Source organism: Triticum urartu, chromosome 6A (assembly GCF_056163025.1).
Source record: "Triticum urartu cultivar PI428250 chromosome 6A, HENAU_Tu73, whole genome shotgun sequence".
Classification (NCBI taxonomy): Eukaryota; Viridiplantae; Streptophyta; class Magnoliopsida; order Poales; family Poaceae; genus Triticum; species Triticum urartu.
Window position 1 is genome coordinate 101,663,203 of NC_141878.1, and position 11,487 is coordinate 101,674,689.

The following is an 11,487-nucleotide window of genomic DNA, read 5'->3' on the forward strand; positions in this document are numbered from 1 at the left end:
AGGAATCAGTACTTCTCTATAAATATACTAATCAATAACCTAATAATAAACTAGTCAAATGTAATACTACCTCCATCACGGTTTAGAAGGCGCACTTGGAAATTCTCTAAGACCTAGGTGGTTATCTATTGGTTATGAGACGGGCTAAAAAATAGCATTCACACTACGCATGCATATAAAAATAGTATATCAGAGTACTAATTAGCTACTAGAAATAAATGCAATGCGCCCTAAACCTTGTCTATTGTGGAAACGCACGCAAATTTAACTGTGCCTTCTAAACCGTGACGGAGGGAGTACTAACATTTTTAAAGGTCCTTTCATAAGAATGCTTCCCAATAAAATGAAACTAGTTAAATGCACAGGGACAAATAAAACTGATATATAAGATTCTTCCATGCCTTTCTAGAGAAATCCAACCATAAGCATATTACTTTCTTCACTAGAGTTACCGGTCCTTGTTGTAGTATCAATTACAGTTGATGACTGATGATGAGATAACTTATCTTTCCAATTAACCAGAAGTACTATACTTTATTGAATGAACAGTCAAATAAATTGAAAAACATTAGGCCCAAATAGCAAAGTGTAATTTTTCAGTTAGTATGATAAATTTTTCAGTTAGTATGATATTGAAGCATCATTTACAATGATATTAATGACATCATCCGAAAACATTGCATTACTTATTTACATGTTAGTATGTATATTTTTCTTCAAAAATATATATTCAAATTTAGTTAACTTTCGAAAGCAAAACATACATTAGTGACAAGGACCCATTTTGGGACCTTTGTAAAAGGTTGCAAGGAATTTCTCTACTCATATCATTGCTGGACAAATCTTTATCTTTACCTAATATTAAAAGGAGGATTGTTTCTTCACTTTTTTGTCCATGGTGGGACCATCAAATTTTTCGTCCGTTTTGTTGCTGGCCTGGCTGCTACGAAAGAAAAAAGGAAAGAAAAAAGGAAAAATATTGAACCGGAAAAAACAAATGCCATGAGGGAGATTCGAACCGAGGAATACTAGGTTGATTCTTGTGGTGGCGACCAGCCCAACTGGGCCCCTGGATGTGACTAAATAAAGCGCCTGCTTCGTTTTGATACGGAACTGGGCGTGCGGAAATAAGGTGTAAGAATTGCGAGCAGTTTTTTTAATTATTACTTTTTTACTTACTATCATCCACTACAACGTGGTCCATGACTGCTCGAGGGTGGGTGGCATGTTGACATCCATGTTTATGTATGTTCTTCACAATCCGTAGCTGCCATATTTCCGTTTGTTCTTTATTATGCAAACTGTTGCTTTCTTAGGTAGATCTATTCATTTTCTGATCTGTGTTTGACTCTTTCAAATGAAGTGCACTAAGTTGCTGTACTAGCTATGTGGTTCGTTTTTCCCTAATGTGTATTTGAATAATTGAATATGTTTAACTATAACAGTTGCGGTATGAGGAAGACCTGCATGAAAAAAGTGATTGATTAAATACATGGTATATGTTGTTTTTCTCACTAATTAGTTTTTCTTCTTTATTTACATTCTTCATTTTTAGAAGAGATTTAATAACAGTTGCGGTATGAGGAAGACCTGCATGAAAAAAGTGATTGATTAAATACATGGTATATGTTGTTTTTCTCACTAATTAGTTTTTCTTCTTTATTTACATTCTTCATTTTTAGAAGAGATTTAATCAGATGTTTCACATCATTTTATGTGTTATTGTTATTAGGCTAGGGCCATATGATATTTTATGTAGTTTTCTTATAAAGAATACTTTTATATTTTTGGCTTCTTTCCGCCGCCATTATGAATATCTAGATGTACTGAATAATACATATTTCAATTCTAGAAAAATATCATAAAAAAATATGTGTTTCAATTCCAATCTTTCTGTCTCAGTGGTAACAACTAATCAAACTTTTGCTAGCTTTAAGAATAATTATATTATTATTTTTCAATTCAACCATAGCTGACATAATTTGCCTTCTTCACTGTAACAAAAAATGTAGGTACATATTTATCAGTTTATATGTATTCTATGCTTTAGGACGGAGATTACGTATGGGGATAACTTTTTTCATAGTGACACACCGTAAGGTCTTTCGAAAGTAGCGTGCTAGAGTGTGATGATCAAGCTCATTGCTCTTGAGATTGTCATGTTCGTCGTGAGGTGGACAATGTGACCATGATGAAGAGAATGCTAACATAGATGGGTCACTGGAGTGTGCGAGTATTTTTTACTCCCGTTGCAACACACGGACATATGTGATATCTATATCTATATCTATACCTATGTATCTATATCTATATCTATATCTATATCCATATCCATATCTATATCTATATCTACTAATAAAGCAAGGTGATATTTTTGGTTTCGTCCCGCATATGTGATTTTGTATATGCGCAAGGTGGTACTAATTTAACTCGCGCGTCTGGCAAAAATAATTTTTGGGCCAAGTAGCCGCACAACTGGGCTTTTCTAGAGTTCAAAGAATAACTGGACCATGTAGATGCGTTGTTGGGTCTTCTCTTATGGCCCGTGAGAGGCTGCAAAAACAAGTTAAGACCGGGACTCGAACCAAGGACCTCTTCTAACGTGCTTGGAGGCAACAACCAACTAGGGTAAGCTTGCTTGATGCTTAATAGTCCCACCCCGCGTGTAAACATATTGAGACCGGTTAATATACCAACCAACTCAAAAACCAACATAATGGTGGTGAAACAGAGGCGAGCTAATTAAGCGGATGAAATTAAAGAAAAGATTCTAGGCTCAAAGGAAGGATTGAGGGGATTGTCAAAAAAGGAAAGGAAGGATTGAGAGGGCTATACGAAATAGAATATTTAACCAGATATCTTTAATGTAAAGAAATGATTGTGTGAAACGGGTGGATCCTTATATGGAAGACTTAATCATGGTAATTAAAGGACGTGTGTTTTGCTTTGGACTAAGTGTGGCAAAGAAAATATGGACGTGGCCAAACACTACTATTTTTTAGTGTTCAGTATTTGTATATTAATGCGTGCATTCTTTTAAGATTTGCGTGTTTAAGAGCTTAGATTTATTTTATTTTTTATGAGAGAAGAGCTTATATTTATGATTGTACTTGCCCGTTTGAACATCCTATTAATACTTACAAGTCCGTGAAAATTATAAGTTGGTGGGGGGAGAGAGACATGTGAAGCGATGTGCTAGAGTATGTTGTCAACTCATTGTTGTGTGATTAATCACCATTGACAATGGTGATGAAAAGGAGAATTAACAACAACGATAGGTCTCTAGGAATGTACAAGAATTAGCTTCTCCCATTGCAATGCACGGACCGGCAACAACTGCCGGTCACCAGCCACCTAGCACATGCCAGCACGAACTATGCAACCATCAAGTAATATGTTTCAAACAGAGATCAAAGATAACCAATTACATTTTACTTGAATATGATAAGGAATTACACACTTTAAGTGCATTTGGAATTAGTACATAACTTGCTATTGTATGGGTCCATGGATTTTGGTAAGCGCTAAATATCAAATGAACTATGATTGTTTTTTCTCATATTATTCCAACTATTTTAAAAAAATTAATTATGTCTCCCGTTGCAACGCACAAGCATTTGTGCTAGTCCCTATAAAGAAAAAGACATTGTATATGTACCATTGCAAGAAAAATGTTCACAAGCATTACATAGGTTCTCGAAGCCCAAGGGTCAGGCTATGGGTAGGGAGTTGGCTGAGTGACTCACGGTCAACTTCATCCGAGAAGTCAAACATCCGGACTGGTTGTCAAACCTTGTCAAGGTGCCCAAAAGGGATAAATCTGGGCACCTCTACGTCGATTTAAAATATGTGCAGAAGATGAAGTGGCAGGCATACGATCAGGAGGCAACTCCCTTCATCACTCCTTACAGTCCTTCCTGCCAAGTCACCATGCCCTTCGGGCTGAAGAGTACAGGGGCCATGTGCCCACGTATCAGCGGATAATCTAGGCATGTCTACAGATGTAGATTGGCACAACTGCGTGTAGGCGTATATTGACGACATGGTCATCGGGACCAAAAGAATTGACACGCTCAGCGATGACTTGCATGAGATGTTTACAAATCTTCGCGCACTCAACATCAGGCTTAGTACTCCCTTTGGTCCTTTTTACTCTGCATATTAGAATTTTTTGAAGTCAAACTTCACAAAGTTTGACCGTATTTATGTGAAAAAATATCAACATCTGCCATGCTAAAGTTATACAATATGAAACTTTAAATCATGACACATCTATTGATATTGATTTCAGATTGTGAATGTTGGTACTTTTTTCTATAAAGTTGGTCAAACTTTACGAGGCTTGACTTCAGTCAAATCTTATATGCGAACTAAAAAGGACCGGAGGGAGTACGGACAAGTGTGTTCTCGGCTTACCGGTTGGGAAGCTCTACGGATTCATCAACTCCCGTTGTGGAATCAGAGCGAACCCCTGCAGTATCTGGGCGTTAGCAAGGCTCACACCTACCGAGAAGCTCAAGGAAATCGTGTTCAAAAAAAAAGAAGCTCAAGGAAATCCGAGAGCCAGCCGCCAAGACTAGGGATTCCGGCCCCGGTCAGGCGGTGTCCATGGATATAGGGCCAGACGACGAAATCACCGGGGGCTGGAGGCCACAGATCATCTCCCCGGTTGCGAGATCCTGACGGTCATCACCTTGTGGATCGGGCCCATCCTTAGACTAGTCACAATAGGGAGTAACTTAGACTAGTAACATCACATTTTACTAGGCTATGTTACTACCTCCACAGTGGGTAGTAACATATGTGTTGTCATGTTATGGTTCATTTATTAGCTTATAGACTCATATTGCCTTGATATGTGTGATGTTACAGTAACTAGCTAAGTTACCATCATCACCTCTCTCATCATTAAATATGTGCCATATAAGCAAAATTATCGTGAAAAGTGTGATGTTACTAATGATATTACTCCCACTATGGCCAGCCTTAGGCACAAGGTTACTAGAGTTGTCCAATGTGGCACTTCTCCTGAGGAGGACCAACACCTATTTGCATGAGATCCACGCTGGCACCTGCAATTGCCTCGTGGCCCCTCAGACAATGGTAAGCGAGCCTTCTCACTATTTTTGGCATCAAAAACTTTTTAGAATTAGTTATAGCTGCCCAAAATCGTTTTTTATGTTTGTAAGAGAGCTGTCAAATTCATTGATTATAAGAGGAATTTACGAAGAGAGTAAAACGCTCTCGCGAGTGCGGGCGACCGGCCGCGTCCCCGGCACCTCCCTCCTCGAGACCTCCCCCATTCCTCCCTTCCCGCCACCGTCGCCGGTGTTCGGCCCTAGCCCTGGCCCAGGTGGTGCAGGCGGCAGCTGTCCCTGGCCTTTGCGGGGTGGAGTGGAGCCATAGGGCGCACCGGGGCGGCAGTCGTCCGCTGCGTCGACGGGGTGGCCTATCGCGATCGCCAGTGATCTGCTGGGCGGCGGTGCTGCTATTGGTGGCGGGGTGGCACGATCTGGCGGCTCCCGCTCAACCCAGATCCGGGCCTTTTGGGCCCCATCTGGGTCTGGGCGGGCCAACGGCAGGGCTTGTCATCGGCGTGTCTTCCAGGAGTCGGAGGAGCGGCGTTGGGCTGGTGGGTGGTGGCGGCACTGGCGCCGGCCTGCTGCAACGTGGTGGTGTAGGCTTTGCGGGCCTGGGATGGCCTGGTATATATGCTCTTCTTGTTGCGTCCAGACGGTGACCGCAAGGTGCTAGAGGCATGTGCCTCCCGCACATCGGCGGTGAAGGTGGTACCCTCCGTGCGGCTCCGGTGCTGCCGCTCCCGATTCCAGGCGCCCCCTCTCCCCGTCCTCTAGGCCTTGTGGTGGTGATCTCGGTGAGGCAGCGTGGGTGACATCAAGACCGCGGTGGCGCATTCTGGTGGATGGTATGTTGGCTGGTTGGCTCTAGATCGGTTGGGCAGTGGAGTTTGGGGTCCCTGTCGGTTCATCCAGCACCGACGCGATGACGCCTGTGGGTGCCGCCATTCCTTCCTGAAGGGTGTCGGTGGTGTCCATCCCCCACTCCCCTCCGTGTGTCGGGGAAAACCCTAGAACACGTTCGGGCAGCAGTGTCATCGACAACACATTCCTTCTTGGAGGTGTTGCTTGGTACGCGGTGGTTCGGAGCCTTGGACTGTGGTGGGACGATTCCGGAGAGCGCAGCGGTGGTGGGTCATCCGCGCTTTGTCGAGTTGTTGTTGTTGTTGTTGTTGTTGTTGTTGTTGTCATTTGTTTCTTCATTCGCTCTGTTTTCTTTTGGTTTGATGTGCTGGTCGCCCAAACAGTTGCTATGTGATCGGTGTTGGTTGCTTTATAATATAAAGTGGGGGAAACCTTTTTTGGATAACAGGACCAAAAACAGGTCCCTAAACAAGTACACTAAGGAGGCACTTGCCAAAATAAGAAAGTGCAAAATAAAATAAAAGAAAAGCCCTTAGCCAGGATCAAATCGAATAGAAGCACCCACTAAAGTCGACATGACTACTTCGTCATGGATTAAGTTTACAAACATTTCGACATTGAGTACTCATTTATGAAAGCGGATTGAAATTCAGACAACCAGGGAGGGCACGCAGACACCATATCAGAATCGAACAAAATGTGTAGTGTGAGAGACTCACGAGGGTGAATATTCAGTGATACCATGCTCCCATGATACCATTCAAAAAAAATTAGTTTTAAATGTTTCAAAAAAGTACTGAAAAAAATCATGAATATTCACAAGGAATGTGTATACAACCACTACTTCAAATTCGAAATGCACACTGACAAACAAAAAAGACTAATCCAGATATGAATAGTATCTTTTTTTTGCGAGAAAATTTCTGATCTATTCACCTTCAATTATGGCAGTACAACAAACACCAGAAATAATAAAAATTACATCCAGATTCGTAGACCACCTAACTACGATTACAAGCATTGAAGCGAGCCGAAGACGCGCCGCCGTCATCACCCCTCCCTCGTCGGAGCCAGGCAAAACTTCTTGTAGTAGACAGTCGGGAAGTCGTCCTGCTAAGGCCCCATAGGACCAGCGCACTAGAACAACAACCGCCGCTGAACAAAAAAGACTAATCCAGATGTGAATAGTATCTTGCTTTTGTCCTTTTGTGACACCATTCATGCTAATTTTGTCATTTTTGTTTCTCAATGTGTATTTCGAATTTGGATATGACTTTTAAGGGTTGTAGTCACATAGGTTGTGAACATTCACAAAAAAGAATTAGAATTTTTTGAAACATCTAAAATTAATGTTTTAAAGTTGGTATCATGGGAGCATTCAAGGTGTTGTATCACCAGATACTCTCCCAGATTCACACAACTGCAGCTGCTCAGAGGTCAGAACATGAACCATGTCCAGAGCTAAACACGAAACATCACACCTTCGATCACAGTTCATGGGCATTTTGTCCCCGGGAAGTCAAGTCAATGTGTGATTCAATGGCACAAGTTTCTATCACAAATTAGGTCTAGATATATCCATTTCAGTGGGAAGTATTTCCGGACGAAGGTAATACTATATACTATATAGTATGAAACAAAGGTGAATTACAAGTTTCGGATAGAACACCATGGACACTCGCTTTATGTAACATACGTAGGATTCTCTTCTTTTTACCGAAAAGACTTTCGTCCCGCTTTATAAATAAAGCAAACCGTCAAGAGCACACATACAAGGACTAGTTCAGAACACACACACCCAAGTCTTACAAGAGAAAGTACAAATGTTCTGCTGAGGGCATAGCTCAACAAGCCCTAACAAAAAAGAAAACAAGGGGAGCCTGGTGGACATTGTGTATATTAAAATAAGCAAAGAAGCCTTTTTTTTCTGGACCCCAAGTCACAATTAAAACAAAATCTGTCTATCTGCTATTGAGGAAATGCGGCTCATACAATTCATCCTTTATCATTGACATAGACATCATTGAAGAATTTGCCAGTATCCTTGCTGCACGCATGACATTTCTGTAAAGTTACAAGGAACACAAAATGAATCAAGATGGCAATAATTAATTGCTGGAATAAATATCGACAGAACTAAGTACAATGGTAAACTAATAGTATGTTGCACTCAGAAGTCTAATTATATAAGTGTTCTAGAAAAAATATTAAATTCTTTCATATAAAAGAAAACAAGTTTCTGTACTATAAGTCTATAACTTGTATATTCTACTAAAGCAAGCATCTGGCTACATGCCAACCAAGTACAAAGCCAATGATAAAGCCCAAAAGCTCACTGGTATTTTGTGTGTGTGTGTGTGTTGTCAGATTAATTTGATAACAATAATGCTAGACGACTTACGGATAATTTCTTACTGATTAAACTTACGGCTGACATTGAGGCAGGCCGTGTAATCATGGGAGGATTTTTCGGAGAAGTTAGTTTTGAGGGGAATAAAGAAATAGGACGAGTAGGGTCCATAAGTTTAATGTGTAAGTCTAGCATTATTGCATGGATAATGAACTTGATATATTGGAGGAAATATTAATTATGATGTAAGTAGATGATTAGTAATTAACACAATGCCACTATTAAAATTATGAAATTTTGAGAACCATGAATAGCTAAGATAGGTCCACAGTGAGAGGCCCGCAATAGACCGAACTCATGATGTTTGGAATCATATAATGCGGTCCCAAAAGCTCACTGATTTTTTTGTGTGTGTCTCTTGAGATTAATTTGGATAACAATAATGCTCAACGATTTACGGATAATTTCTTACTAATTAAACTTACGGGCTGACATTGAGGCAGGCCGTGTAATCATGGGAGAATTTTTTGGTGAAGTTAATTTGAGGGGAATAAAGAAATAGCAAGCGTAGGGTCCATAAGTTTAATATGTAAGTCTAGCATTATTGTATGGATAATGAATTTGATACATTGGTGGAAATCTTAATTATGATGTAAGTAGATGACTAGTAATTAACACAATGCCACTATTAAAATTATGAAATTTTAACAATGAATAGCTAAGAGAGGTCCGCAGTAGACCGAACTCATGATGTTTGGAATCATATAATGCGGTTAAACATAGGTGTGGGGACCCTAACAACATAGTGAGATAAAAGTACAAAAGAAATAACATGTGCTAATTGAACCATGTAAACTAGAATTCCCACTTACAATAACAAGTTAGCAAACATTGAACAACTTTCTTTTGGAAAAGCATCGAACTAGCTGTGTGATAATTACAAAGGAAGGTGACAATATAACTAGGATGTGATAAAAATATTTACCACTTCATATTTTTGACGATGATAACAACGATGGTGGATAATTAGTATATATGTGTGTCCTTGATATACCAGACTTGGTGTGTTTCTTCGCGCACATCCTGTCAACCTGGAATGTCTTGACATCTAGTGCGAAACATTCATAGCCTGGGCACTCCAACGACGAGCTGTCATAGAATTTGTTTTCTTTCCCTACCAGTATGACATACCTCTCTGATGCACCTGTGATATTATGTTTGTACCTTGAATCCAGTGAGATCGTATTCCCTATCAGCCACCGGTTTGGCGTGTAATTACTTTGTCTAATGCTATAATAGCAGTCGGATCTGTTCTCTCCTATATGGAACGCCCCAAGCCTGCCTTCCCCCGCCTCCACAATGTTGCACGTAACCGTAAATAGTCCGAGTGGAAGGCCAACAGTGGAGAACTGCATACCTTGGGAGTTAAGCACGAGCAAGACACTCGAAAGGTCTATCTTCCAGTAGAAGCATCCATAAGCACACCGGCGCTGGGATAACACATGGCGTGCTGCATTCCCAAAGTGATAATATTTAGAGTCTGGCAAATCATTCCAATTGTGGTATCCAGCAGTTCGCCATCGTCTGGTGTTTGAAGAGAACACAAAGGCGACTGGTTTAGTCAGGCAACTTGCTACCCAGATCACTTGAAATGAAATCTCTTCATCTACCACTCCTACTACCTCCTCGCTGCCATGGGGAGCGAGGAAGGGTTCGCTTAGCTCACAAAGTGGATCCTCCACCGACGCCACTAAGTCACCAGGAATTGGAGGAAGGAAGAGGTATCGTCGGTGCAAGGGGTCGCACACCACTAGCTCGCCGAATGCAGGGCGGCGTTGCTCACCAGTGCGGCGGCGATTGAGGAGGACACGGCCATCACTGATGTCCTGGACGGTCCAGCGGGCGGGAGGAGGGAGAAAGGAGAAGGAGAAGTCGGCAGTGAAGGCGGTGGCGAGGGCAGCAGACGCGGAGGGGTGAGGTGGGGTGGCAGGATGGAATCCCGCCGTATCTAGAAACCCTAGGATGGGCGGGGTGTGGAGCTTGCGGAAGCGCCGTAGGAAAGAACGGTCGGCGGTGAGTCGGTGGAACGACGTGCAAGTAGCGGATGTGCGGATAAGATCGGCCGGGGTTGGTAGTCGGAGGAAGATCTCCGGCAGGATGTCGGCCAGGCGGTCGTCGGTGATCATTATCGGTGTGGAGACCACCATCTTGGAAGAAAAAGGGTTTGGCGATCATCCATCAAGAACCACTTAATGTGGAGGGAATTAACGGTGTTGGATGATCTCGATCGAAGCTGCAGGGAGCTGCCGTTTCCTTGATTGAAGCAGTTTTATTTGTTACAAACACATATATAGGCAGCAGTAGCCAGTAGGTGGTTGTTCCACATCGAAATGCGGTCAGCCCAGCTGCCGTTTAAAATGGAAGTTTTCTTGTCAGCGTGCGCTTGTATTTCGATATAACTAAAAAGTGCAAAATCAAGTGGCAACCTCCGCCTTGTCCGGCCGGCCGGCACAATAGTGACGTGTTTACTGCTCCGTGGTCCGGGCAGCTCACGTCCGGCGTCAATCGGCGCCGCCTGCTCCTCTAGTGGAAGTGGAACCATTAATTTTGTGTTGCATGCAGTGAAGAGTCGTTCTTAGTTCAGTCCTGTGTAATTATTCAATGAAAGCTTCCTCGGCTACATAGATCATTAGGAGATCGGTTATTTGATGACGCTCCCAACGGCTCCTGTACGGACAGGCGTTGCGAGCGTCTCTGGCGATGGTGGCGACGGTGGTGGTGTTTCTGCGCAGGGCCTGGCCGCCGACGACCACGGAGGTGCTGCTCAGGCTCCGGCGGTGGACTCGGAGGCGGGCTGGGCGGCGGCTCGCGCCCCAGCCCCCAGGCGGGCGGCTGCGTCCTCCTTGGGCGTCGTTGGGTGGTCGGGAAGCCGCTTTTGGGCGCTGGCGGAGGACGAGTCGGACTGCGACGAGGAGGCGGAGTTAGGCGACGCGGTGGCGTCGGGGGCAGGTGGCCGTGCGGCCTGCTCCATTGGCGACTTCGTGTCGCGGGCCGAGGAGCTCGGGGGCTCTCTCAAGGCCGGGCGCCGGCGTGCTTTTGCGCCCGGGGGCCGTGGCTCACGGCGGGCCGATGCGGCCGCGCACAGGGCGGCTCGCTCTGTGTGGCGACGCGAGGGCCGCGGCAACCCTGCTGCTC

The 11,487-nt window shown here is 43.3% G+C and overlaps 1 protein-coding gene across 1 annotated transcript; it reads right to left on the reverse strand.

Annotated features, from left to right (window-relative positions):
- Nucleotides 1-7,320: 7,320 nt before the first annotated feature.
- LOC147964240 (uncharacterized) lies at nucleotides 7,321-10,499 on the reverse strand. Its single transcript, XM_087529891.1, has 2 exons — nucleotides 9,710-10,499; nucleotides 7,321-7,403 (listed from the first exon to the last, which is right to left on the reverse strand). Exons 1-2 carry the CDS (start codon nucleotides 10,497-10,499, stop codon nucleotides 7,321-7,323), a joined length of 873 nt encoding a protein of 290 aa, XP_087386017.1.
- Nucleotides 10,500-11,487: the final 988 nt, after the last annotated feature.